General features: G+C 44.3%; 3 protein-coding genes across 3 annotated transcripts; 2 read left to right on the forward strand and 1 right to left on the reverse strand.

The window, feature by feature from the left end:
• The first annotated feature begins 5,482 nt into the window (after positions 1-5,482).
• kri1 (KRI1 homolog) lies at positions 5,483-12,991 on the forward strand. The gene is made up of 18 exons (XM_079232956.1): positions 5,483-5,575; positions 5,731-5,792; positions 5,887-5,989; positions 6,072-6,171; positions 6,587-6,644; positions 6,742-6,791; positions 6,868-6,973; positions 7,060-7,137; positions 7,236-7,351; positions 7,436-7,664; positions 7,770-7,940; positions 8,898-8,970; positions 10,482-10,591; positions 10,706-10,877; positions 10,966-11,096; positions 11,890-11,954; positions 12,045-12,137; positions 12,231-12,991. The coding sequence occupies exons 1-18, from the start codon at positions 5,500-5,502 to the stop codon at positions 12,787-12,789; spliced, it is 2,352 nt and encodes a 783-aa protein (XP_079089082.1). The 5' UTR covers positions 5,483-5,499; the 3' UTR covers positions 12,790-12,991.
• A 1,951-nt stretch (positions 12,992-14,942) lies between these two features.
• Positions 14,943-17,586, forward strand: spc24 (SPC24 component of NDC80 kinetochore complex; the record flags this gene model as incomplete). Its single annotated transcript, XM_079232955.1, has 5 exons — positions 14,943-15,108; positions 15,389-15,533; positions 15,659-15,763; positions 17,209-17,285; positions 17,363-17,586. The coding sequence occupies 5 exons, from the start codon at positions 14,943-14,945 to the stop codon at positions 17,467-17,469; spliced, it is 600 nt and encodes a 199-aa protein (XP_079089081.1). The 3' UTR covers positions 17,470-17,586.
• A 1,231-nt stretch (positions 17,587-18,817) lies between these two features.
• Positions 18,818-21,001, reverse strand: s1pr5a (sphingosine-1-phosphate receptor 5a; the record flags this gene model as incomplete). Its single annotated transcript, XM_079232953.1, has 1 exon — positions 18,818-21,001. The coding sequence occupies one exon, from the start codon at positions 20,999-21,001 to the stop codon at positions 19,796-19,798; it is 1,206 nt and encodes a 401-aa protein (XP_079089079.1). The 3' UTR covers positions 18,818-19,795.
• Positions 21,002-27,560: the final 6,559 nt, after the last annotated feature.

Below are 27,560 nucleotides of genomic sequence, written 5' to 3' on the forward strand. Positions count from 1 at the left end.
CACTTTTCAGGTTGCACATTATTTTTCTATTAGGTTGACGATACATTGCTCACCAAATAAGCAGATTATGGATTCCTCAATCACATTATTTTTGTACCCGTTATCCCAAGTGTGACTGACGATACAGCTGCGTCACTGCCATATAATGTTGTGTTTTTCATGCATCCGTTTAACTGAGCTCATTTAATGCAACTTATTATTCCCTCTAATGAGTCTTGTAAATATGTTTTTCATAGAACATTGTCAAAGCTTGTTGGCTTTTTTTTTTTTTTTTTTTTTTGGCCACTCATGTCTGGTCAATATAGAGCCACAAGCAGATGGTTAGCTTAGATGAGCTCAGCATTGGGAAACGGCTAGCCATGTGAGACTGTAGTTTAAAAAAACTGTACAGAATGAATGACCGAGATATAACGCTTTAGAGATGCTGGTTGGCAGATTGTATTACTTTTGGACAGAGCCAGGCTATCCTTGTTTTTGTGCTAAGCTAACCAGCTGTCGGCTTCACAAACGGATCTAACAAACAGATACGAGAGTAGTATCAATTTTCTCCAACTCTCGACAAGAAGGCCAATGAGTTTATTTCCCAAAAGGTTTTACAACGCTTTAAATTATTACGCTTGAGCCAGTAGGTGATTTACCTTGCGTAGGAGGCTTGTTAGCTGTGCACAGAGCTAGGCTAGCTGTTTCCCTCTTTCCAGTCTTTATGCTAAAATGATCTAAGCTAAGAGTGTGGAATCAATTGTTTCATTGAAATGTCTGCATAGAAGGCAAATGTATTTCCTCAAATTCAAAAGTTGGGCATACAGAAGGGGAATATAGGCTAATAATAGCAAATCTCTGTTTAACCAGTGTGACCACGTCTCAATATCTTTGCCTCTGTAGTGGCGCAAAAACATCACCCGAAGTGACCTAAATACAATGCTGCTTTGTTAACCGCAAAGAATGCACACTGTCAGTGACTTGATTTATACTGTGCTCTGTGATGGCCTTCAGATTTCACACGCCACGTGGTCCCAAAACAACATTCCTCAATAGCAGAGTTCATTCGAACACTTTCAGCTCCATTCTCTTGATTTGTGATCATATGAGCACTAGAGGGCCTTTTACATTTTCCACCCCTATGCTCCTCTGGGGGGGTGGAGGGTAGACCGAAAGGCTTTGATGCAACCATGTGCCGAATGCTCTGTGGTACATGTACATCCTCCCTCAGGTCCACAACTCTCCTCCAGCATTCCTGACAAAAGAAAGCCATGTGCCCGATCACGGTTTAAAAAACACAGTTTGCACCAGCTTTATGAGCTTCTTTATTGTATCGCTGACAAATGTGTGCCTTTAATGACGTTATGGTCAAGTTGTTGCTATTTAACTCAGTTGATATGTATAAACTCACCATCTGTTTACAGTGCATTAGGGATTTGTGAGTGTTACACCCAGCAAAGACGTTATTGCTGTATATAATGTCATTTTGCAGTGCAAATTAAGTGTGTAAATAGTGTTCATAAGTGTAAATATTTGTTCACTTTTTTTTTTTTGGTGATGTTGTAAACTTAAAAGAAATTCTGTATATAAATAAATGCTTCTATTTATTTTAGAATCACTACAGTCTGGATTCAGTTTTTGAACAAATAAAAATGCATAACACAACAGTTGAGTTGGCTAGTTACTAAACGGTCTTGTGAACTTTCCTCCTACGTTTCCTCTTCTCCCCTCAAGTCAACAGCAAAATGCAGTTGTGTTTGTTTCGGTTGCTTTGGTCAACTTCTCATTTTTGGTACACGCTTTCCACATACCCTCTTGGGTTAAAGTAGCCCTTGTTAAACAATGTAATCGGGTAAGAAACTGTCTTTATTTAAACTTTTTTTTTTTTTTATTTCTATAAATTTCAGTTTGGTGGTTCTCATCTAAATGAGAACCACATGAGACATGGTTGTGATTTGTCAATTGTTCAGCAATATCTTTCCGGAACTATTTGGATTTTCTTGGTACTTTTCCCTTCTTAATACTAGATGGTGCAAAGCCATTCTTTCCCTCTGCTTTTTTTTTTTTTTTATTAATCTTGTGCAGCTGAAATGCTGCTTACAGTATGTGGCAGAGGTTTTGAATAATGTACAGCAGCATTTTCCACTGTCTTCATCCAACAGCTTTGGTATGTAGACATGGCAGAAAATGAGAAGTGAGGGTTTGCGTTTTTTCCCCCTCTCCCCCGCCCACTCTCTCTTAAGGGGGGCTCCCATGTGTTTGTGTAGTTCTTTGGAAAAGGAGACCTCCTTCCTAGAAAGTCAGGCCGTCATAGTGAAAGCCGAAACCAGTTTCCTAGAAATCCTCGAACACCGTGAGACCACAGCAAGGAAAAGTAATAACACTGAGTGTTTTTCATATATTCACACACAAATTTCAACATATCTGGAAATTATTTTACAAAGATGTGCTTCTTCTAATCTAATCCAACAGTGTAGTATATTTTAGGAGGCATGTCTATAAAGAGTTTATAATGTTTACATGCCATCTTGTGGCCGTCTAGCTTTAAAAAGCAATGTTTGATTTCTCATTGAAATCCATGGTTTGCAGTGATAAAGTAAGCCAGAACAGCTATCTGAGCAGAGGGGGATAACACACGGCTCAGTGGCTGCAGATCTGTGGACAAACCCACCTTGCATGTCACGTGTAAAGTTCAAGGCTGTGGAAGTGCCGAGCTGAAAAGTCAGGTAAAAGATGCATCTGTGGACATGTGGGTAAACATGCAGATAAGAAAACTAGCCGACTCTCAGATCACTCTGAGGGGAAAAGATGATTATTAATCCAGCTATGTCCACGGCACCATCCATCAGCGTGAGCCTTTCCTGATTCGTCCCTAATTTTAAACATTGTCAAAGCAGTAATCTAGACTCCTGCGGGACAAATTGTTCCTGTTTACACGGACTGCTGAAAATATCTGTTTTTCAAAGAAAAGTTTCACCTGACTCCCTTCATTGACGTCAATCATTAATATAAACACAAAGGCCATGCACTGGCTGGTCATTCCAGTTACTTTCACAGATGAAATGGGATAAAAAAATACTGCTGAAGTCATGTTTTCTTCTCATGACGCGCTATTCATTTCAGAGAGCAAGTCCTTTAACATCCAGTTTCCTAAATACAGTTCTTTCTGATTGCAGAATATCTACTTCTAGGTTCAAGTGACTTTCACCTGATGTTTAAGACACGTGAGCTCCCAGAGTCTGAGGATACGACGTTACCGCTCACCTGATAAACAAAACCAATCAGCTGGACCGTCGCTGACCTTTGTCCAGACAACAGCTGAGGAAATAATATTTGATCATGAACTGTTCTTGGAGGAATTCTTAGATTTTACTCTCTAATGAGAAGTTTATCATATCCCATCATAAAATCCTACAGTTTTATCAAATGTCTTCATGTTTGGGACGTAATATATGCTTTTATTTTATGGGAAATTTGACAAGAATCCTGCAAAATGATGGAATTTAACAATTTATTGTCTTTTATCTGAATTACCTGAATTTTTCTCAAACGTGCCTTTCAATGGTTTTGACATTATTTTGTATTTATAAATTCAGGTTTGGATTCATGATTATGTAAAGATATCAAACCTTTCTGACTACAGCACTCTTTTTGTGCTCGATGAGAACAAAAATCACCCTGAAATAGCATCCGGCTTCACAGCTGCTAGCTTATCCGTTTATGCACGTGTGTGTACAACAGCGTCATTTGCATACGTTTTCCATTTGTGACTCTGTTGTGGAAGATCATCAACATACAGGCTAAACAATAGGGGACCTAACACTGATCCTTGAGGTACAGCTTTGATGCACTAGTAGACAACAGTCACACCTGAAGGGTTTAGATGAAAATTAGATGAGAACAAATCAGCACCATTTACTCCTCCTTTACGAAGCATAGATTGTATTCGCTACATTAGGTGAAAGGTGGACGTTTCGGTGGAGTGTTTTGCTCTCAAGCCAAACTGCATTATGTAACTGAAAAAAAAAAAAAAATCTAGTTTTTCAGTTGCTAAATTACTTTATCTGCAACTTTTTGATAATGGTCGGACACAAATGGGTTACAGTTGCTGGCTTTGTGGTGGAGTGACTAATGTTTTCGGTGTTGGACGTGCGTCACAAAGAACATGGGACGGACACATGTTTGTGTACCTTACTGTCGTTTCATCATATGCTACACACCAGAGCCGACTGTGGATGACCAAGTCCGTCAGTCCCCGAATCAGGTCAAAAGTATGTGTTTATCTGCCAACATGATTAGGTATGAGCTGCATTCTGCCTCAGGGGCGTTCTTGATGTCTTTGGTCTACATTGATGTCGACACAAAACACATATCCGAGTCACGTCAGTCAAGTCATGTTTGTTCTGGATCTTGCTCATCCCGGACTACTCCGGTAAACAGCCTCTCCAGTAAACTAGAAACAGCGTCCTTTTCCAATCAGTGATTACACAATCAGACTCACTTTACTAATCGATAATATTATTTACCCTTTGACAAGCAAAGGTCCTAGACGTTGCATGTTGGCTGCCAATTGAACGAAAAGTAACATTTCTACGTTAACTTTATTAAATTGTCCAATTTGCAATTTTTTTGAGTTAGTGTGTATAATACTAATTATTATAATACTTCAATCTTATATAGCGCTTTTCTAAATACCCAAAGATGCTTTACATAGGGCAGAGACAAACAGAACAAAAGAAAAAATAGAAAGACAAAAGGAGAGAACAGAACATTTTGGGTTAAAAAACAAAACAAAACAGAGAAGCTGTGCGGAATGATTCATGTAGTGGAGGGGAGGGTGCAGAGGTATGTCAGTGTAAACTCTGTACTGTACGTGGGTTCATGTTTTCGGATATCACTTCATCAATTCTTATTTCTGTTATAACAATGGATACTAATCTTTCGTTTGGCTTCTCATTCAACAGGATTTCATATATATATATATATATATATATATATATATATATATATATATATATATATATATATATATATATAAATAAATAATATTATAATAAATACAATAAGAATGACTAAATAATAATAATTTAAAGGTATTTTCAGACAAGGTAAGATTTGAAAAAGATAAAAGTGAAGGGGAATTAATTTGTCTCAGGTTACATTTTAAAGTGAGTTGTTGTTTTTTTTTACCGTTTATTATAGCAATAATTAATCAAATATAAAACGTTATTAAAAAAGCAGTTTTTGAATACATTTCCACAATAAAATAAGAAAATCAATAACCTCCATCCGTCTTCCAGCGTGGAAAATACTATCTTAAAGCCGTAAGTGGTAAACAACTCGGTCAACCTGTGCCTCGTGGGCTTCAGTACTAGCGCGCCCCCTGCAGGACAGAGCATGTCACTGTGACCCGGGCACCGGAAACCACGTGACTCAACGTCCCACGGCTGGAATGACTTCCCGTTACCAGCGTGTAGTTTTTATAGCTGTAGCATAGAGCTAACTCCTTCATTTAAAAACATGTCGGAGTTGAACGTCAACTCCAGGTTCGCGAATAAATACGATAGATATCGGGAGAAAGAAGAGTTACAGAGACGTAAGTGTGTCGCTGCCAGCTAGCGACGGCTAACCGGGGAGCTAACCACCCAGCGTGGGGAAAGTGTGGCGTCAGCTAGCTCAGAGTTGTTTTCTACCACAGCGTGTTGTTAGTGGGGTGTAGCTAATCTATCTGTGTGTGTATGTGTCCCATAGTCAAGGATCGATACGGAGATGAGAGCGATTCGTCCGAGTCCAGCTCCGGGGACAGTGAAGTGGTGAGCGTTGCTTCTTCTTCTCTCTCCAGCTACAGATGGCGGCTCAGCAGCGTGTTGGACCTGGTGATGGCTGACTGGTGTTTTGTCCTCACAGGAACTGGACCCTGAAGTCGAGAGGGACTTCTACAGGACCCTGTCGCTGCTCAAGAAGAAAGACCCCAAGATCTACCAGACGGATGCAAAGTTCTACTCGGAAGGTGAGTGCTGCGCTCGTTTGGTGTTGCCTTCAAGGTCTGTGGGGAAAACAAAAAGTGTAAACAAGACATCTAAATCTTTCAGCTGCGTCTACCAGTGATGAGACGCCTTCAACCTCAAAGAAAGCGGTGAAGCCCATGTATCTCAAGGACTATGAGCGTAAAGTCATACTGGAAAAGGAGGGGTGAGTGAGCTGCTTCTCTTTTTTTATAAACTGACTTTGGGAAATTGAAATCGAAACAGTGATGATTTGGGTTTGTCACAACTGATAATTTGAGTAAAAGTAAATTAATTGCTGCCTGTCCAGTAGGGCACAATATGTGCAAGATTTGGTCCCATTAAGGGCAATTTAAAACAATTACATTGTATTCTAATGACTAGAATGTTGTTTTTTTAAAGCACATTTTTATTGTTTAATCAACTTGCATCTGTCTTCTCAGCGTTTGCCTTCAACATATTACAACGGTCTTATTGTTAGATATGAGATATGTAATGTTTTGCATGTGTCACACATTACTTTATCACAAAGCCAGCTATTGTTTTCCTTTTTTTATCTTCTCATATTGTAGCAATCTTTGATCTTTGTTCTTATTTCACAGCAAATTTGAGGATGAGGACGACAGTGACGACGAGGAGGAGGCCGCCAGGAGAATAGAGGTAGACCCCCGTCACCGGATAGTTCAGTTCTTTCGGAAATGTGGAGATACTTATCGGCGACACGCGTTTTTATTAATAATCATTGTTTTTCTTTCAGAGAGCTGCCTCTCCGAGTTACATTCAGGAGCAGCGGGAGCTGAAAGACGGGTACGACTCAATCTGAAGGTGTCTGGCGGTGTGACTCTATAACAGACTATTAACAGACACTAAATCCTCTCCCCAGCTTCCGTAAGTTCATCCAGGACAGCGATGAAGAGGAGGAAGAGGCCAGCGAGGGAGCTGAGCGATCTGGGTTTCTCACCAGGAGGATCAAAACGCAGGAGGAGAAGGTCAGAAGCTGTTACTCCTCCCATCGTGAAATTGAGACGAAAGCGTCAAAGATCAGGATAAAAACTTTCTCTGTATCCGTCTGTAGGATAAAGAGGAGACGGACTATGTGGACTGGCTGAAAGGCCAGTCTGACCTCGAGGGTCCGGAGGAGGTGAAGGACATGGTGAGTTTGTGTGTGATATATAGCGGAGAGGCAAGATGGCTAACTTTGGATAAAACCAGAGTCTTTCTTAGTAATGAGACTGGTTTGTGTTGGGACAGAAATACTTAAGGGACTTCTGGAACGACCCAGAGTTGGATGAGAGGGAGTGTTTCCTGAGAGACTACGTCCTCAACAAGGGCTACATAGACGAGGACCGCGAGGATGCCGATGAACGGTATGTGGCCGCCTGCGTGGATGTCAGCTTTGTTTCTCCAGTGTGAAGTGGAGGAAGTCTAATGTGAACTCCCGGTATGTTAAGGATCCCGACGTACGAGGAGGTGCTGCAGGATGATGGGGAGGACTCCGAGGAGGAAGAGGAGACTTTCTTGACGCGGCAGGAGGACTTTGAGAGAAGCTACAACTTCCGCTACGAAGAGCCCGACGCTCAGAAGATCCGGACCTACCCCCGCAGCATCGCCACGTCGGTGCGCTCCAAAGACGACAGCAGGAAACGCAAAAGGGATGAAGTGAAAGAGAGGAAAGATAAGGTGGGAATCGCGTTAAAAACAAACAACTTTTGAACCCTCTTCCATCTTCGCATTAGTTAGCTAATGAAAGCCAACCTCTCTCTACCTCCCCGACCACTATTTCAGGAGAAAGATCAGAAGCGGGAGCAGCTGAAGCAGCTGAAGAACTTGAAGCGAAACGAGATCATGGAGAAGCTGAAGCGGCTCCAGGAGCTGACGGGCAACGAGCAGCTCGCCTTCAGTCAGACGGACCTGGAGGGAGATTTTAATCCACAGCAACACGACCAGCTGATGCAGGTGGGTGCCTAAACACACACACTTACACACGGCTACAAACACATGGACACACAGTTTTTTGCAGGACAGTTTCAGTTTTTCCTGGTTTTAGTTGACCAATCGCTAAACCCCTAACAGTGATTGTCCAATCAAAGCGCAGCAATCGCATCTGTCCAGTTTTGTATTTCAATGCATGCATTTTGTATTTCTATACAACCGGTGTTTAAAGAGTTTTCAGGGTGGTGTCTTTCATTTTAGCCTTTTCAAATCTGCAAACACAAGAGTAAAGAGTTATTTTTCTGCTGCAAACGTTTGCATGCCGTAACCGCTGCTCTTTGTTAGATTAGTCTGGTGGCCTGTAATCTTGCCTAATATTATCTGAGATGGTGTTATGTGCCAAACACATTAGTTAGTCCTCATCCTACAAGCTGTTTCTCTTGTGACAATAAAAGGGAGACACTTACGAAACAGCAGATGCTCCAATGATAGTGAGCACTGTCAAGTTAAGTGAAACTTAATTTTTCCCTTTTTTTTTTTTTTAAACCTGCAGATTCTCAATTAGTTTGAGTTAAACCAACAGCATTGAGTACCATCCTGCTACAGATATACTCAGTGTAAAAAAATAAAATCTAAAAGAGCCACAGTTTTTGTTTAATTAATGTCTGACCGAGGGCTGCCAGCTCACACAGGTGCGTTGTGTTAAACTAATTAGTAACTAATTAGCCTCTCAGGAAGGTGTGCTGCTGCTCTCCCAATAAGAAGCCCTCTGGTTTGTCTCTCCACTCGGTTGACAAAGACACCCTTCACTGGAGCAGCGGCCTCATGGTTGAAGTTAATGCAACTCTCCGCTTTCACAAGAAAGCGGCCGTGCTGTGTCTGTCTTTTACCAAGAAAGCACACTCAATTTGTCCTTTTTCTAGTCTCATTTAAACTCCTCTGCGATGATTGTTTTTATTTATTTGTGTTTTGTTTTGGCAGAAATTCTTCGGTAATGAATACTACGGCGGAGACGAAGAGGAGAAGCCTCAGTTTGATGACGATGAACTTGAAGGTAAGCAGTGTTTCCCCTAGGTTTACAGCTTCAGGGCGACGACACAAACACTTAAAGTAGTGGTTCTCAAACTTTTTCTGTAAATAACATCATTTTGTGACTCCATCTGTGCTTTTATAAATAACAGAATAAAGAAAATTGCAATCGCCTCAAGTAAATCAGATTGCTCCATCAGACTTTTTTTATTTTTAAATTGCAATCACTTAGAACAATGAAAATAAAGTTATATCTGTGCAAAAAATAACTAATATTTAGTTACTACTAAATACCTCATTGTGGAAAACAATAAGCTATTTTTTTTTTTTTTGCCGAACAAAACAGAATGAGTGCAGATATGTGTCAGCCATCAGGTTGCATCAGTATTAGTGGAGCAGTGAGCCTCTACACATCTTTTTTTAAACGGGGTTGTAGATTTGATACAATTCATGCTCAACATTGATCTGAGATCTGTTTTCTGTTTTGAGACGCACAGCAGCAGAAAGGAGACTTCTGGCAAAGAGCCAAAAGTCGGCGAGTGGCGCACGCGCAAGGGTAACCTGTTAACGGCGTAACGTAAACATTTACCCGAAAGTAAAGGCATTTCTCCATGTATTTATTAATGACTTAGTTTTATGTCTGTGTACTTTATACTTTTGTAATATGTGAAGCCAGCAGCTCATTGTTGGTAGAAGACACGAGAACTTTGGCTCGTTCACCTGGAGCAGGAGAGCCGCTCCGGGTTCAGAGAGCCGCTCCGCTGCTCATCACAGGAGAGCTGCTGTTGCATCTTCACCATGGGAACGTTTAAAACGCAGATATAGTGTTCTGCTTTATATTATTTATTTATATATATATTTTTCGACGTTCTCTGTCTGCTGTGTGTGTGTGTGTCTGTGTGTCTGTGTGCATCGGGGCGGAACTCCGCTGTGCGCGATGCAGAGGAGAAGTGTTAACGCGACCACGTAGAGACCGAAATGACAAGCTGTCGTGTGGATATTATAAATAAAATACGGCCGTTTAGTTTGTTTAATAACAGAACAAGGTGTAGACCTGTTCTACAGGAAAGAGAAACTTAAATGACGACTTGTGATCTGGCGCTATTGAGAAAATTACAGGGAGGCGGGGGGTTTCTTCAGGAGGGCGCCCCGCCCCCCTATTATAACGGTAGGGGAAACACTGGTAAGCCTGCGTATTCTTCGTATTCTATGTTGGCTGATGCCCCGGTGTTGAAACTTGCATGTTTTAATTGGAACGCAGTGGTGTTTCCACGTCACCGTTCTAAGATTCAAAGTGTCTTCTTGAACTCTGAAAGGAGTCCTGCAGACGAGTCAAGGGATATGAATAGTTATGTAGCAACAATGTTGGGTTCAATAGTTGGTTACTGTTTATTTATATTACTTGTTTTTATTTTTACTATGTCTCTTGTGTGCACTGCTGCTGTAATCCTGATTTATAAAGGATTATCTTATTGTATTGATGCATCATGAAGGATGTAACTCATGGCTTGTGGTGTGTGTGTGTGTGTCCATCAGAGCCCTGGAACTGGGACACATGGACGGGAGAGGACCGAGAGGAGCACCACAGTGAGGACGAAGAAGAGTATGTCGCCTCTGGGCCCCACTGCGAAGATGACAACTTCATTGTGAGTACGCTCACTTTTACTGACGGCACCCATTCATCCTGAGATGCTCTCGGACGTTTTATTTTGCTCCGCTGAAAAGAAACTGTTTCACCAAAAGTCATCCCGTTGAAACAGATGGATGCAGACTACGACCCCAACCAGCAGACCGCCTCCAAGACGATGAAGAAGAAGAAGCAAAAAGAGAGGAAGAAGATGAAGAAAGAGGATTTGCCACAAATGGGCAAAAAGAGAAAAAAGTCTCACTTCGCCGAAGTCGTCACCAAAAACAAGCCGGTGTTTGACCCACGTAGGTGTCTCTAAACCTCCTGTTGCTGAAACTAACCCTCCTGGATGCTCGCCACACAGTTTGTAACTGCAGGCGCTTTGTGTTCCAGAGGAGAAGAGCTTCGAGCAGTACTTGGACGAGTACTACAAGCTGGACTACGAGGACATCATAGACGACCTCCCGTGCCGGTTCCGCTACAGGCAGGTCCTGGCCAACGACTTCGGCCTGAGCACCGACGAGGTGAGCGCGCCCGCACGTGATGACGCTGGCCGATTAAAACATTTTAGACGGCTGTGGACAAAGACATCGTCTCATTTCCACTTAGCCACATTTTGCAGCTTCATTTTATCGGCTGATTTAAGAGGTGCTGGTTGCTAGTTAGTCGTAGCATTATTTGTATGAGAAGCTAAGATGACACTGTCTCTTCATTCTAACATAATCCTGTAATGGCTGCTTATAGACTCGTATTCTCAAACTGTGTGTTCCAGTTTTATTGTTGTGAGGATGAGCATGTGTTTGACAAACATTTCTCTCTTTGGGGAATGTTTACTGGAGTGTAAACTTCTCCATGGACCGGCAGGATGGAGCTGCTGATGTTAGCGTGTGCTCTGTTAGCATACAGGGCCATTCAGAGCCTCCTGCACCAATTCAACATGTGGAGAAATCCGATCCTCTACCGGCCGTCTGTGCCTTGTTGCAGCCGCTATGATTGTACAATTGCTTTTCTGTGGGCGGGCTCTAGGGGAACGGTCAATGGCTGTAAAGTAAGCTGATTGGATGTTGGTTGGCAACGCTGCAGTGATGAGCCTTGAGTGACTGATCTGGTATTGCTTTTCCCTTCGGGGAGCGCTCTGACCAGGGAATGACCTCGACTTAATCTTCTCTCTGAGCAGACGCACAGCGGCTGACGTGAAACCTGTGACACAGACCAACTCTTAAGACGTCTATGCTGGTTTTACAAAAATGTGTTTTTGTGTTTCAGAAATGCAAGAGTTGTTTTTGAACTAATTAAGTGCTCTGGTTCTTCCATCAGATTTTAACCGCCAACGACAAGGAGCTGAACACGTGGTGCTCTCTGAAGAAGACCTGCATGTTCAGGTACTGGCTCGGTCCTTCATGTTAAAGTGCTCCTTCTGTTCAGTTGTCTCGGGTCATTTTCCAACTCTTCGTATTTATTTGTCCTCTCAGGTCCGACAAGGAGGAGATGAGTGATTTGAAGAACTATCAAATCAAGGCCCAGAATGAGAAGAGGAAGAGGGAGATCCTGAGCTCTGTGTATGAGTGAGTAGAACACACTCTGCTGCCTGCACCCCTCATGATGGATTAATGAATGGGGCAAAATATAATATTTTTATATTTGCATTAAATCTACAGGGAAGCTAAAGAGCTGGTGGAGGCTAAGACCAAGGTGGGGCAGAAGCGAGGCGATCGTCTGAAGGACGGCGAGAAGCAAGACGGAGCAGCAGAGGACGCAGACGCCACCTCCACCGCGGACTCTCCAGGAGAGACACTAGCCCAAGCTCTCAGAGAGAAAGAGGAGGAGGAGGAGGATGAGGAGATTCTCATTCCCAAGAAAAAGGTGAAACTGGAAGAAGAGGCCCAGACAGTGGTTACTGCTGTGCAGGCAGCCGACAAAGCTGATAAGGTGACAAACAGGACTGAAAGGCCAAAATGGCCCAAGAAGAAGCCCAAGCCCACCGGTGGACGCCTCGGGTCAGGAACCATGGGGGTGAAGATCGGCGGCCAGGAATTCAGCAGACAGAGACTGAAGGCCTACGGGCTGAACCCCAAGAGACTGTTCTTCAGGCAGCTCGGCAGACAGAACCGAAAAGATCGGGAGAAGGAAGAGAAGCAGAAAAACAAGGAAGAGAAGCAGAAAAACAAGGAGGAAAAGCAGAAAAAACGGGAGGAGAAGCAGAAAAACAAGGCGTGAGTCACCATCTGTTAACTGTCGGCGGTACCATCTGTAGATTTTTATGGTCCAAGAATTAAACTCATTATAAAAAAATGTACTTCAAGTTTTAATTAAAAAAAACCTAATGTTGAAACTCTTTTGCCAATTTTTTTCATTTGTATCTAAGGTTATGTTGTTGATATACAACAAAATAAGTTGACTATCAAGCCCATAATTTATTTCTCATGCTACATTCATGTTTATATTTCACAAATTGTAATAAACACACTGTTAAAGGTTGCGTCGTTTCGGATAAAGTTTATAAAGTCGAAACATGCTTATTAAGATGACGTTTTATTCTATCAAGTGTTTCCAAATTCAATCCACATCAGCCGTCTTCTCCTCTCACAGCTGTTCCAACATGATGCTAAAGAATAAACTGACATGTATAGAACCAGGTGTGCGAAGGCAATAAACTAGAACAAGACATGAATATAATGCGTTGACTAGAAGTAGTTAGAGCCTCTATTAACTGTTTCATTTCTATGCAAAAATACATTCATGACTTAAATGCAACACTTTTTTTTAAAGTTGTACCTGTGTCTGGACTACACTAAACAATTACAGATTTGAGGGCTTCCCGGCAATGATTGTTTAAAAAAAAATCTTAATCCAGCTGCTTCATGAATCAGGATCGGTGGTACGCTTCCAAAGAGGCATGTTTAAGGTTAAGAGTTGGTGAGCCTTAAAAACTGTTTGCACTGGTGTTAGTCCTCTACTGCTATTCAATCGTTTATTTTGTATAACCCAACATCACAAATACAAGTTTGCCTCGGAGGGCTTTACAATCTGTACACATAACATCCCTGTCCCGGGACCTCACATCGGATCAGGAAAAACTCCCCCAAATAAAGATAGTAAAAACCCTTTCACAGGGAAAAAGGGAAGGAAACCTGAGGGAGAGCAACAGAGGAGGATCCCTCTCCCCAGGTGGACAGAAGCAATAGATGTTATGTGACCAGAATAAATAACGTAATGGAGTTACAGCACATTCAATGAATATGACAAATTATTCATATGAGTAGTAGGCATGGTCCATGATCCAGATAACAACGATCCATTAAGCAGAAGGAGGTGGAGAGGAGGGGGGGTGGGGGGCATCAGCAGGGCCATGGCAGCAGGCAGGACCGGTTCCAGGCAGCCATGAATCCATGGAGAAGAAAAAAGTAGTTAGTAATGTGCATTGAAGAGACAAACATTTATCCAGAAGGAGAGAAAGAAGAGGAGCTACGATCTTCAGCGTTCTGAAAGGTTATTCACATTTCTTTACAATGTGGAAATATTGGTCTACCACTTGGAGCTAAACCTCATTAAAGTGGACTATTTAATTATTTAGCTCTGTCAAATATCAGGGGGGTAAATATGTATTATTATGCAATGACTGACTACAATTTTCAAAAAAAAGTCCAGCAAAACGGGGATACCGCCTGTGGCTCCATGAACGGCTCCAGCGTGTCATCTTCTTCCTGTGCAGCAGGTGGCGCTACGATCGTCCGCCAATGACCATAGAAGAAGAAGCCGAAGAAGAAGAGGCGCGCTCAGGCTCCAAATTTGAATTTCCAAAGGAAAGAGCTGTACGGTACGTTATCTGTCTGACTTTGAGGTAATAGCTTATCTTTTCCTCATAAACACCGGGCCTACCAGTTAGTTATGGAGTCGACTACATTGTGTGTAACTTGTGTCGTGTGTCCGCAGCATTTTATCACAGTTAAGCTAGTTAGCTGCAGAGCTAACGTCTGGCTGTTTAGAACTAGCTAGCTAGCTAGGTTACAGCTGTCAACAAACACAGCGAGGGCTTCATGAGCGTGTCAGCCGATGTGGGCATATATATATATATATATATATATATATATATATATATATATATATATATATATATATATATATATATTTTCTTCGTGTTAATATACACAAATATTACTATGCTTTTTAATCGGTTCATACTTCCAGACATTACATTCAGTATCAATCAAAATGAGTACTTTGTACTGCTTGAGTGGACCGTTGCATGTTATCTAGTATTTCCTCCACCGCTGAGGACTTTGCTGTTGTGGTTTGTTTGTTCATGGCTGTTGACGATATGAAGTTGAATCTCTCCCCTCGTGTGCTCTCTAGCTGCCGGTGTCACCATGATGGCTCAAGGTGATCAATTCCGGGACTTGGAGGAGACGGGGGAGGTGTTGGTGGGCTACATCAACAGCAGCCAGCTGGAGAAACTGAGACTGGTGAAAGATAAACATCAGGCTCTTTTTGACCATCGCATAGAAACTAAAAAGATGGTGACACAGATTTTAAAAGGCAAGTCATCAGACATTGCTGTACTTTACGTATTATTACCGACAAATGAAAAATAAGCGTCCAGTATATCTTACTGACGGTATATATGAGACTGTGTGATCCTTGATAGAGTCTAATGTCAGCAACAATTAAGCATTTCTAAACATATCCATTTAACTTTCCAAATAAATACAAGTCACAAAGTCAGACTTGGATCCAACCCCTCTGATTTCCACCTGCAATGTTCTCTATTATCTTTTACTCCTCTGTTATCACTTCATCTCTGTCCTCCATCCCCCAGATGTGGCTGAGGTGGAGGAGAGGGCGGGCCAGACGCTGCTGGACATGGAGGAGGAGAAGACGCGACAGGAGAGTGAGCTGGAGGGCCTGGGGGAGCAGCTGAGACGGGCCACGGCCAAGAGCCAGATGACCGACTCAGAATTACAGTATCTTTTGAATACGACCGCGTTTGCCATGGAAAGTGCAACGAAAGGAGTCCAAATCTCTTCAGTGTCACGATGAATCCCATCTTTGCTTTTCTCTCTCTGTTGGCTCCTTAATCCTCCTCCAGATTTCTGCAGAGAGAGTTGGAGAGTCTGAGAAACACCGAGCACGAGCTTGAGACTCTTCAGACCGAGGTGGAGGAAGACACGACCGAGGTCATCCCTTCAGCAATGTGAGTCTCAGATATTGAGCAATGAAAGGCTCGCTCTCTAGAGCCAGTGTTTGGTTTGTCCGCTCCGGGCTGCTGTAGAAACATGGAGTACTCCGTGAAACCAGCTCCCTGTGTAGACAGGAAGAGCTCATTCTAAGCTAACGAAAACACATAATTCTTATTTTCAGGTGATTGTACACTAATGAAAACATAATTCTGAATATTATATTCCATTTTTGCGAATAGATCCCCAAAATGGGGAAGAACTGGGCCTTTTTACCGTTTCATGGTTTAATAATAATAATAATAATAAGACATTAATTTTATATAGCGCTTTTCAAAATGCTCAAAGACGCTTTACATGAGACAGAGACAAACAGAACAAAACAAAAGAAAGACAATAGAGCAAACAAACAGAACATCCCCGGCACAAAAGAAAACTGGAGAAGCTGTGCAGAATGAGTCCTGTAGTGGAGGGTAAGGAACAGGGGCTAGCAGGTGAAGGCGAGTTTGGAGAGGTGGGCCTTGAGGGCCCGCCCGATTGAAGACATGGTGGGAGCCCGACGGATGTGAACGGGGAGGGTGCACCAGAGGAGGGGGGGTGCAACAGCTGAAGGCCCTGTCACGCCAGGTCCGGCGCCCGGTCCTGATGGTCTCCAGAGTGCTCTGTGGCTGCAACGGGGTCGACGGAGAAGTCCCAGTGCCCCGATGGCCGAGACGAACAGAGGAGCAAAGAAGCTGTTGAGCTGGAGGAGCCGCGAGGTGGAGAACTGCAGAACCATGCCAGCCCAGAGCAGCAGCAAGGAGCACGGACAGGAGTGTCCAGGAGGGAGCCGGTTGGCTCGTTGACAGCCGTCGGCCAGCGAGAGACCACCGGCCAGCCAGCTAGTTGTCCAGGGAGTAGACGGTAGCCATGAAGCGCAGGTGAAGAGACAGGCACGTCAAGACAATCCACAGCAAGCAGGTGATCGGAGCAGGACAGTCGAGAGGCCATCCAGGCAACGCGCCTGAGAGCAGTAGCATGGACATGGTATCAGCAGGGAGCCGGCTGGCTGGTCGGGAACCACCAGCTAGCGAGAGACCGTCAGTTAGCCAGTTAGTTGTCCAGGAAGTAGACGGTAGCACACTAGAGCAGGTGCAAGCAGGTAAGCAAACAAATCCAGGACGAAACGTTGCAGTAGAAAGTAGAGTACGTTGAATGAACTTAACTACACTGATAAATAAATAATACGGTACAAACAAACAAACAGAAACGGTGCCAGACAGAGCGGCGTTTGTACTCGCCAGCGTACCCGTTACCTAGCAACCCGTTATATTTTCGTTATATTTCCGTTTTATTTTCGTTATATTTTCGTTTGGTACCCGTTACCTAGCAAGGTTTCACCCCTACGGTGCTCTCGTGTGACAGCAGTTTTATTTGGGAGTAGTGAGTAGTTTGATGTATTTTCTGACTTTTCCCTCAACAGATTTGTGGCTCAGTTGTACCATCTCATAACCAAGATCAAGTGGGAATATGACACGCAGCCCAACATCCTAAAAGGAGGTACGTTTTTTGCCGTTTTCTTTGGGCCATATCCCTAAGATGTGTTCAGGGCCTCAGTCTGTTGTCCTTTCTTGCAGTGCACTACGGCGCCGACCTGGCGACCCCCATCAACGTCGACACCTCCTCGCGATCTCGGTGCGACGTCAGCGACCAGCTGTGGGGCTTCGTCAGCACCGAGTGGTAGCCTAAGGACTGGCCCTTTCGTCAGAAATTATGTTGTGCGTCGTTTTTTGTTTGTCTGTAAATGTCTTTGTTTTCTTCCGTTCAATACTGTTTACAAAAAATAAATATGTCTTTAGTAGTTAATCTCCAAATGTGTTTTTTTGAGTGACGTGCTTTTGTAGCGTTGGACGAGGCTGAGTGGGGTGTCGGCCACTAGATGTCGCTGCTGAACTACCTTGTCGTGTTTTGTAAGCGCCAACATGGGTTTGCAGAGACAAACTCCTTTTTATGCAGTTTAAACAAATAGTTTTAGGTCCTTAATTTGGTTACAAGAAAAAAAAAAAGAGCAAAATCCTCCATGCTGAGGAAAACTGAGATGCTGTGAATTAGTCAGACCAGTTTACAATAGTTTAGACCAGTGGATCTCTACTGGTTTTATCCTCTCTCAGGTGAGCTCAGGTCGTGAGTTTGCAAAATAAAGTGGCATGATTCATACACCGTGAGGAAAAAATGCTGAAATCTCAACTTCTACCCAGGCGCCACCGAGAGCGCCCACTTAGGTGAAACACCACATTCTATTTTACCCAGAGGCCCCCGCTGCACCAGTACCGAAACTGCCTCCTTCTTTGAAAAGGAGGACCGTAACTCTGAAGACCCACGCACCGACGTGTGGTTTCCTTACGGTAAACGGGGCGCCGGCGAGCTGCTGCTCCTGCAGCATCATCTCAACCTCAGCCGCACACGTCACACATCTTAACAAGTGGTTAACACGTGGTTGGCACGCAGGGAGGGAGGGGTTCTGCTGAGTCAAGTCTCTGTTTCATGTTAATATTCGACATCCCAAAGCAGCACATAGCTTTCATCTTACTAGTTTCAGTATTGAGACTTTACTTAGTAGTAGCTAGTGTACCTATTGTACTAAACATCAACACAGCTGTGATATAGAAAGGTAAGGTTAAGACTGTGTGTCAACAAACCTTTCACTTTTTAATCTTCACAAGAATATCTCTTAATAGTTCAATATGGTGTGTCTGTATTTGCAGAGCATTTTGTTTCATGTCGGCAAACAGTTATTAAGCTTTCATGAGATATCGCACACTAAAGACTGAAAACCTTAATTTGTTTGGTCTGAATGTGTGGACTAGATGATATACTAGTGATATTATTTGGGGGTTTTATGCAGTTGATCTTTTTGCATTGATGACCACAATGTAGATTGTAGCATACATACATATATATGTATGTGTGTATGTATAGTATGTATATACTGACTTCCTCAGACATGAACCACTGAAATAAAAGCCCCTCTCAGCAGTGAAGAACACACACATGGCTCAATATAAACTTCATTCACATACTTTTTATTCAGTGCACATATTAAAAAGGGTGACATCATAACTTAAGTGAGGTTTTTACACAAAACGCAGCTCTGAGGAGGCCATATATATATATATATATATATTTACAAAGTATACAAAACAAATACGTAAATATACATTGTTTTCCCTCTCTCTTTATGTACAATTTTAATTGGCAAAGTATCCTTTGAAGCCCACGCTGCTCTGTCATCGGGGCCTCGACCGCTCGCTGCTGTGGGAGAAGATGAACTCATCGCGAAGAAAAACGCATTCATCATCGTTTCATGGCGAGCGTTTTCTCCAGGAGAAAGAAAGCCCTTTAGTTCTGTCCGCGCGTCACAGCGGATCACTGATCTTCTAGTCTGTGCAACCGAGAGGGCTTCACGGATCTGGGGCCCCGAGGGGGGCTGCTGACCAAAACTCACATGGCAGACATTACATGGGTTTGGTAGCCAGTTGTGGGGCGTTGTGTGCAGCAACGTATCATTACGCGCTGACGCAGGGAGCGGAGATACGGGTCGACCTCCCGCAGTGGCTTTGGCCCCAGTCTGTCAGATGTGCGGCGTAATTTACTCGTATTTAAGTGAACCGTCTGCACACACACACACACACACACACACACACACACACACACACACACACACACACACACACACACACACACACACATGAAATGTTTTTTCCCAAAAGGAAAAGCCTCTTATAAATACTGACCTTGTTGTCTTAAAAGATACAAGTAATGCTAGTTTTTCCACTTCAAACTGCCACCTGCTATTAAGGCGCCTTTTGTGATTATAGGTCAACCTAAAAAGTGAGTCTTTCTCCCAAAAAACTTGGACTTCAATCACTCGAGCTTATTCAGCCTAATACCAAAACTCTGGCAGAGTGCAACCCTCCCCCCCCAAAAAAGCAATGCTCTCGCCCTGGAGCGCGTCGCCCTGGAGGAGGAGGGTGTTAGTCCGACTGCGTCCTCTCGAGCGGTCCGCTGTGTCATGATTTGGACATCCTGGGGTAGATGGCTTTGATGGCCGAGGGCGTGCAGTTCCCGGAGGACACCGTGGTCTCCAGACCCTCCAGCCGGTGAGAGGCCGCGTCGGTCTTGCTGGTGCTGCACTCCAGGAAGGGCATCCCGATCTTCTTCACCTGCCCGTCCTTGGTCAGGAGGCAGCGCCGGCAGAGCAGCCGCAGGATGGCCCTCCTCATGTCCTTGCTCGTCAGCGTGTAGATGATGGGGTTGAGCAGCGAGTTGAACATGGCGATGCCCAGGAAGTAGTCCGCCTTGAAGAGCACCCCGCAGCTTTTGGCCGGGCAGCAGAAGTCCAGCAGCAGGAGGATGAAGAGCGGCAGCCAGCACGCGATGAAGACCCCCAGCACGATGGTGACCGTCTTCAGCAGAGCCATGTACTTCTGGGACTTGCGGTAGAGGCCCTTGCGCTGCGGCACCGAGCCCAGACGCTGGGTGTTGCACTTGACGATGCGGAAGATGCGCACGTACAGCACCACGATGGACATGAGGATGGCGCTGAAGACGGTGACGCAGAAGAGGATGTAGCTCTTGGCGTATAGCGGCAGCACCGTGGAGCACTGGTCCAGGCGGCCCATGCAGTTCCAGCCCAGGACGGGCAGCACGCCCAGGATCACGGACAGCACCCAGCTGGCGCCGATCAGGGCGAACATCCGGCCCTGCTTGTCGCCCTGGTACGGCTTCATCCTCACCATGGTCACGTGGCGCTCGATGGCGATGGCCAGCAGGCTGATGACGGAGGCGGCCAGCATGATGAAGACGCCGCCCTCCCGCAGGAACCACAGCACCGGGGTCATGTTCATGGTTTTGGCGCCGGACGTGATGATGTTCAACATGTAGGTGAAGCCGGCCAGCAGGTCGGAGAGCGTCAGGTTGCCCAGCAGGTAGTACATGGGCAGGTGGAACTTCTTGTTCTTCCAGATGGCCAGCAGCACCACGGCGTTTTCGGCCACGATGAGCAGGCACACCAGCAGGAAGGCGATGGCCTCGGGTTTGAGTCCCTCCTTGTACTTGTTCTCCTGCAGCTTGCCCGTGAAGTTGTAGTGCTCCAGGATGACGGCGTTGCTCTGGTACGCGCGGAACATGCGGAGCAGGGTCCCGGGGGAGGGCGTGATGGGGACGGCGGACGGGGCCACGACGGCATAGGCCGCATGGAAAGACTCTGTGGTCATGTTTTTGTGGTGGATAGTCCAGAGGTAAATGCTTTACTTTTCTTCTTTTCGTCACTTTAAAAAATGTACATCTATATTTCAAGATTAGATCCAAAGTGTCATGACGTCCTCTGGTTGTGCATTCTTCCTTTGGTTATTTAAAACGCTTTAAAAAGTCAGAAGCAGTCAGCTGTTGCACGCTAGAGGAAAACGTAGGATTTCCTGTGGTTTGAGAGTTTTCCTCCAAAAAAAATCCCTTCTTTTTTCTTCTTCTTTCTTTTCAATGCCCGGGCTGCGCGCTAGGGGGCGCTGAGAGCAGCCTGCACGAGACACACAAGAGGAGGAGAGCGTTAGAACTGATGACAAACAAATAAACACCATAATTACCGACAGGAAGTGCAGTAATGGATTCATGTGCAAAACTCATCTGCAACATGCAGAAAACATGCTCCGTGATTACTCTCCTAATGACGACGACGTGATTAATGAGTCCGGGACGTGAGTTTATAATAACGTGCAGTAATAGCTTTAGGGCGACATGGGAGGAAAATAAGGAAAAACTTTCAAAGTCCAAAGCAAAGTTTGATTTATTAATTTTGCTTAAGCCTTAGCGACAGTGTTAAAAATATAAACCCACGTTTTTTAGTTTTTTTTTTACAGTATTAAAAGTGTGTTATGAAGACACATGTGCAGCTCTTTATGGGTCTAAAATGCGTAAATACGCATGCGCTTTAGTGTCCAAAACGGCACATTTTAACTCGCAATTAGACAATTAGGTTTAGTTCACTGCTGAATAATTTCTTTACATAAATCCTGTTTTAATTGGTTTGCATATAATCAAATACAATATGTGGTTATATATATATATATATATATATATATATATATATATATATATATATATATATATATATATATATATATAGTATACGGTACAAACTATACACACTTGAAGTACTACACAATTGTATAGTACTTCAAGTTTGTTATACAACATTTTACAAGAGTTACAAATAACCATAGCGCACAGAAAAGTCCACATAGTTAAACCCCCGAGCGGCGCGGACGCGTTTCACGACCCTTTACGCATCTAAACGAACCAACATGGATGAAAACGTAACTTTTAAGAAACTTTCCCACGCACCTGAAAACGTATGTGCCAATATCCAGTGAACTCCTCAGCAGCAGCAGACGCAGCAGTAGTGATCCCACAGGCGGAGAGGAGGAGGAGGAGGAGGAGGAGGACGCACTCTTCAGTGGATCACTCCGCCACAGCGACGTGTGAGTGCGACGAGAGGAGCGCAGCAGGCAGGACTCAACACGCAGTGGGTTGGTCCACGAAGTTGTTGCCCTTGTTCCTCCCTCCTTCGCCTGACCCCTTGAGTTGTTTTCATTATTTGTTTTAACTGATTTGCCCTCAGGAGGGATTAGAGGTCGGTTATAGATAATGTGTTTGTGTTGAGGGAGAAAAAGAAAGTGTGATCTCCTTTATCATCCAGTTTGCCCTCAGGTACTGTTCAAGTGAGTCTAGTTCTTCTTGCCTTTGTGGTTGTGTGTGTGTTTAATTAATATACGTGCAGTGTAATTATATGTTGCTCTTCAGGTTTGTCAGATTATGTGTGAATCCCTCTCTCCCCCTCTCTCTCTCTCACACACACACACACACACACACTCACACACACACACACACACACACACACACACAAACACAGCCCATGTATGAGAAACATCACACTCAGAATTAAACGCTAAACTACAAAACCACAACCTAATTTGTCCGTGGAAGCGATGCAGGTGCAGCTGGATCCGCTTTGCGGGCCAGAAACCAGATTTCAGAGCATAACCAACTCAGATAGGCCTCATCTGTAATTATGTTTCAGCTCACATTTATTCATGTTTCTTTTAAAAAACAACATTTATAGATCTTTTCCCCACTCCAGACACATTTTGAGAGATACATATACGGCTTTGAATAATAGTTTGTGTACAAAAACTCAAAGCAACTCATTCTCCCTCGCGGTAAAATCCAGAATCAAATATTTTTCATTTAAAACAAAACTCAAGACTCACTGAAAAGAAGTTCATACTCTGTTTCATACAAGACCACGATTACTTTCTGTAGTTGTGCTGTAAACAATGTCATGCTCACACACACTCAGATTTAAATGGAGTGCAGTGACACAGTTGAGTGTGTGTGTGTGTGTGTGTGTGTGTGTGTGTGTGTGTGTGTGTGTGTGTGTGTGTGTGTGTGTGTGTGTGTGTGTGTGTGGGGACTTTTAAACTTGCTTTCACTACTTAGAGCTCTGGATTGTCATTATCTGGCTTCCTTCTGAAGTGATTGGTGGTGTGAGGAGTGCTCAACAAAAGGCCAAATGATTCAAGTTTTAAATACCCTTCATATCTGCTCACAGTCTCCATCATTAGCTCACAGCTGGAGGAGAGATCCACATCACAGCCGAGGTCTTATCACCAGATCCTCGGGTCTGGTGATCCTCGGGTTGTTGCTGCTTCTCTCGATCCAAGTTTCCATCCAAATGGAAAGCAATTTATATCGGAAGTTTCCAGATAATCAACAACAACAACAACAACAAAAAATAAAACAAATACACATTCGGCTGATGGCACGCCAGCAGAATGGACGAGGAAATGATGTCAGGCGGGGAGAGCGAAGGCCGGACTGCCTTTCTCTAAACAGGACGCTGCCTCATTGTACCTAGAGAGGAGAGGGATATCCTTGAGAAGAAACACAGATGAGGTCACTGGTAGGAATTGACACACAGGGACGGAGCTGTGACGTGCAGCCAAAATCACACACACACACACACACACACACACACACACACACACATAATTAACAACTTACTCATTTCCGCTGCAGGTAGTAATTAACGGGGGATTTTACGTGGCCATGTCATTTTATTGCGCTCTTGCTCTTCCCTGGTGGTCTTTCTGAAGTAGTTGTGTTTTCTTCCACTGAATTGTTCTTATTTTAGCTTCCCACCACCACCACACCTGCTGGTCTAGGGCTGTCGCCCTTTTTAAGTGTCAGCCCGGCCATCATGGACAAGTGCTGCTGCTGCTCCCTGACTCGCCTTGTCCCGCCTCCCCCCCCAATAAAATCCCACCGAAGAGTGATAACCGTTGGACTGCTCCTCCCTCTCGGCCTCGGTCCGTTACCCCCCCCCCCCCCCCCCCCCCCCCCCTCCCCCCTGCAGTGACACCGCGACAGGCTCCCCAGCGTGCCGCCTCTGGTTAGTTAGCACACAAAGCCATGACAGCAGGACTCTCTGCTCTGCCTGCTCACAGCGGGGGTCTCCTCCTGCCCCTCGGGCCCCAAGCCACATTCTGAGTGACCAGTTGGGACCCGACCAGTCGTCCCACTGCCCGGTGGGAGGAGGGGGTCTTGTATTCAGTATGTTCTGTCACTGTTCTGTTCCTACACTGTTTTCTTCTTCTTCTCCCTGTGACGTTAATGCTCTTTGCAGAAAGGAAGTCAAGTCACTCCTGCTTTTGTCATGATAGCCGGCGTTAGACTCACTGTCGTGTCCGGCCCTCGCCGTCCGGCTGACTGATGAGCTGCATGTGTCAGTAAGTGCTCCTGAGGTGACGGGCTGTTTTCCCCTTTTGGGACAGGGCCGGTGAGTCATGTATATCTCTGCTTCCTATGTTGCGGGGGAAAGGACGAAAACAAGCGTTACAAGGGCCCTTTTGGGTTCAATTCACTCACAAAAAGAACACACTGCTCTGAGTTGTTTTGCAAAATCACACCTCAAAATGAGATTCTCACCTCTCGTTAACAGCTTCAAGGACACGCGGCCTTTCTGCTTAACGTTATTCCACGAGGACAATAGAAGGACATCACACCTCTCTAATTCACTCATCACAATCACTTGGTAATGATTTTTAGACTTTTGAATACTGTGGTGTAGACTGCGAATGAAAAGGAGACTCTTTTCTTGTGCCAGGAAAGTCCTGAAGAAGGAACATTTAGGACGAGGTGTTGGGCATAAATTAGCTGTCACATAAAGGTGTGGTCATTCGTCACTGAGGAAATGTTTGATGTCTGCGAAGGGTTACACTCAGGTCATGATTTTTGTTTGTGTGTTAAAGAGAGAGAGAGAGAGAGAGAGAGAACTCCCCCATGTGATCAGCAAAATATGCTCCACCAGAGCCCCATGTTTCAAAAAAAAAATAAAAAAAGGTAGAGAAACACAGGGGCTCTAATTTAGTGTCCAGTACTGTTTTGGCTGCCGGAGTTTTATGGGACGCCCCAGGAATAGCCAACCTTTTGTCGCCTTTTCTGTTTCATGTGCAGCTGTGCCGGGCAGAGAGCTCACTTCGAGCTCCTAATGAGGGGAAATGGGAAGAACATACGTTAATGTTGGGCATGTTTCTTTTCCCCTTTGCTTCCATGCATTTCCGCCATTGGGACAGCTTACTGTAGCCAACCCTCCCACGCCGGGGTCTCCGGTCTCCAGCTGCTCTGTGTGTTGTGCTTGTTGTCCCGCTCTTTTCGTTTGCACAGCACCGGAGAGCCGCTCAGTCAGAACTTTCCAATTCAGATCCGATTGCGCCCGCAAACCGGAGAAGTTCATACCCGAGCGATCGGCTGCTTCTCACATTATTTTCTCTACCATGCACATCTTTTTTCTTTTTCTCTGAAAAGTGACTTTCACATATTGTGTGCTTTGTGTAGTCTGTTGTGTTTAGCTCTGATCCAGGCCTTGTGTTTTTACAAGGAAAACACACTTGAAGTTTTTTGTTTGTGTCTAAGCCAGGCGGCCTTTATAGAGAGCCTTTTTGCAGTAAAATGCATTCATTTATTCCCCCTTGTGGAAAAAAACCCGTTGTTGTTGTTAGCTAGTTGTTATTAGCTAGTAAGTGGGGATTTTTTTTCCTGCCACAAATAAACACAGGAAGATGGTATTCGGGACCATTTAGATTAGACTTAAGCCGGAGCATATGTGGAGGTCAGTTGTGTCTATATGCAAAGACAAACATCCTCATTTCCTCTAGAAACCTCTCACCAGTTCTCACTCTCGAGCTGGCGAGTCAATGTGTTGGACTCACTTTGTTTATTTGTGACTTTGTCTCCGCTCAGCTTACAGCTGTGTTGATTACAAATCCACCATGGCATTACTGAAATTGAATCCCGCTCATTTTGCTGAGCTGTGTTTTAGGTTGACCGCCGAGCTTTATTGGTTTGCAAAGAGAGGAAACTATGCAATTGTTATGAAAGGAAGATGCTCAGGCTTTACCTAATTAGACCAAAAGCCACTGGTTCTCACATGTGATCTTGATTGCTTTTGTCACATTAACTGGTGTGAAACCATTGACTCGTTTTTGTTCGTGGTGATTCTTTGTAAGGCCCTCGGGAGCTTTTTCTAGCTCAACAACGTGGGAAATGTGAGAAGATCAATGCCATCTGTGTGCTAAAGGAACATTTTGAGAGTAAATTGGTAACCCTATCGTATCTGCACGCTAAATATGAAGCTCCTGCCAGCAGCAGGTGATAGTTGACATATTTTGTTTCCCTTTAATCAGAGCTAAGCTAGCTGTTTCCTCCTTCTGGTATTTATGCTAAACTAAGCTAGTTCTTTCCTCCTGTTTCCGGTCTTTATGCTAAACTAAGCTAGTTGTTTCCTCCTGTTTCCGGTCTTTATGCTAAGCTAAGCTAGTTGTTTCCTCCTGTTTCCGGTCTTTATGCTAAACTAAGCTAGTTTTTTCCTCCTGTTTCCGGTCTTTATGCTAAGCTAAATTGAGCTACATGTTTCCTCCTGTTTCCGGTCTTCATGCTAAACTAAGCTAAGCTAAGCTCATCATCTCCGGGCTGCGTCTTTAGCGTACAGTGTGTGTGTGTGTGTGTGTGTGTGTGTGTGTGTGTGTGTGTGTGTGTGTGTGTGTGTGCTATTGATCTCCTCATCTACTCTCTGCAAGAAAGCAATTAGAGTATTTATTTCTCAAAACGTCACACTATTCTTTTTAAAGTTTGCATTTCCTGTGATAAATAAGCTCGATAATAAAACTAAATTTAAAGCAATGTTTTAGCAGATCACACTGATGACAATTACGCTCCTCTTGTAGTCTGCAGACCATGGAGGCTTTGTTTCTCTTCGTGATTGGCTCCGTTTCTCAGACGTTTTGTTCACTCTGTCTCCACATTCCCACATTTCTAACATTTAACCCTCCACCCTTTACCCTCTCCTCGTCCTACATTCACTGATAAACCCCAAAAAGGCACCGGGTCACCCTCGATAAAGAGGCATTCTCTCCTAACGCCGTGCTCTCTGTGGGATTTAAAACTGCAGTTGTGGTGATTTTCGTGCAAAGGGTCACGTCATCACCATCCTATGCCGGGTACACAACCAAACTGGGGAACGTCAAACATGTATGATGGCCAATCTGAAAGCGTCTGCTCGCTCCTCAAAGGTTGACATTTGAGTGGTTTCCACAGTGACAACATCCTCCACAGAGACGGTCATTTACAATTCATTGGCTGCCATGCGGTGGTCAGGGACAGACTATAGCCCATGCTTTCTTTCATACGTATGTATTTTTTGAGGGGGAGGCGAGATGTGAA

This window comes from Taurulus bubalis, assembly GCF_910589615.1.
Source record: "Taurulus bubalis genome assembly, chromosome: 17".
In the NCBI taxonomy this organism is placed as follows: domain Eukaryota; kingdom Metazoa; phylum Chordata; class Actinopteri; order Perciformes; family Cottidae; genus Taurulus; species Taurulus bubalis.

Excerpts from the sequence above, each read along its gene's own strand:
- kri1 (XM_079232956.1), top strand. The coding sequence starts at position 5,500 with ATGTCGGAGTTGAACGTCAACTCCAGGTTCGCGAATAAATACGATAGA. Across the intron at positions 6,172-6,586 it reads GTCATACTGGAAAAGGAGGG|CAAATTTGAGGATGAGGACG; the intron begins GTGAGTGAGCTG and ends CTTATTTCACAG. Across the intron at positions 8,971-10,481 it reads TGATGACGATGAACTTGAAG|AGCCCTGGAACTGGGACACA; the intron begins GTAAGCAGTGTT and ends TGTGTCCATCAG.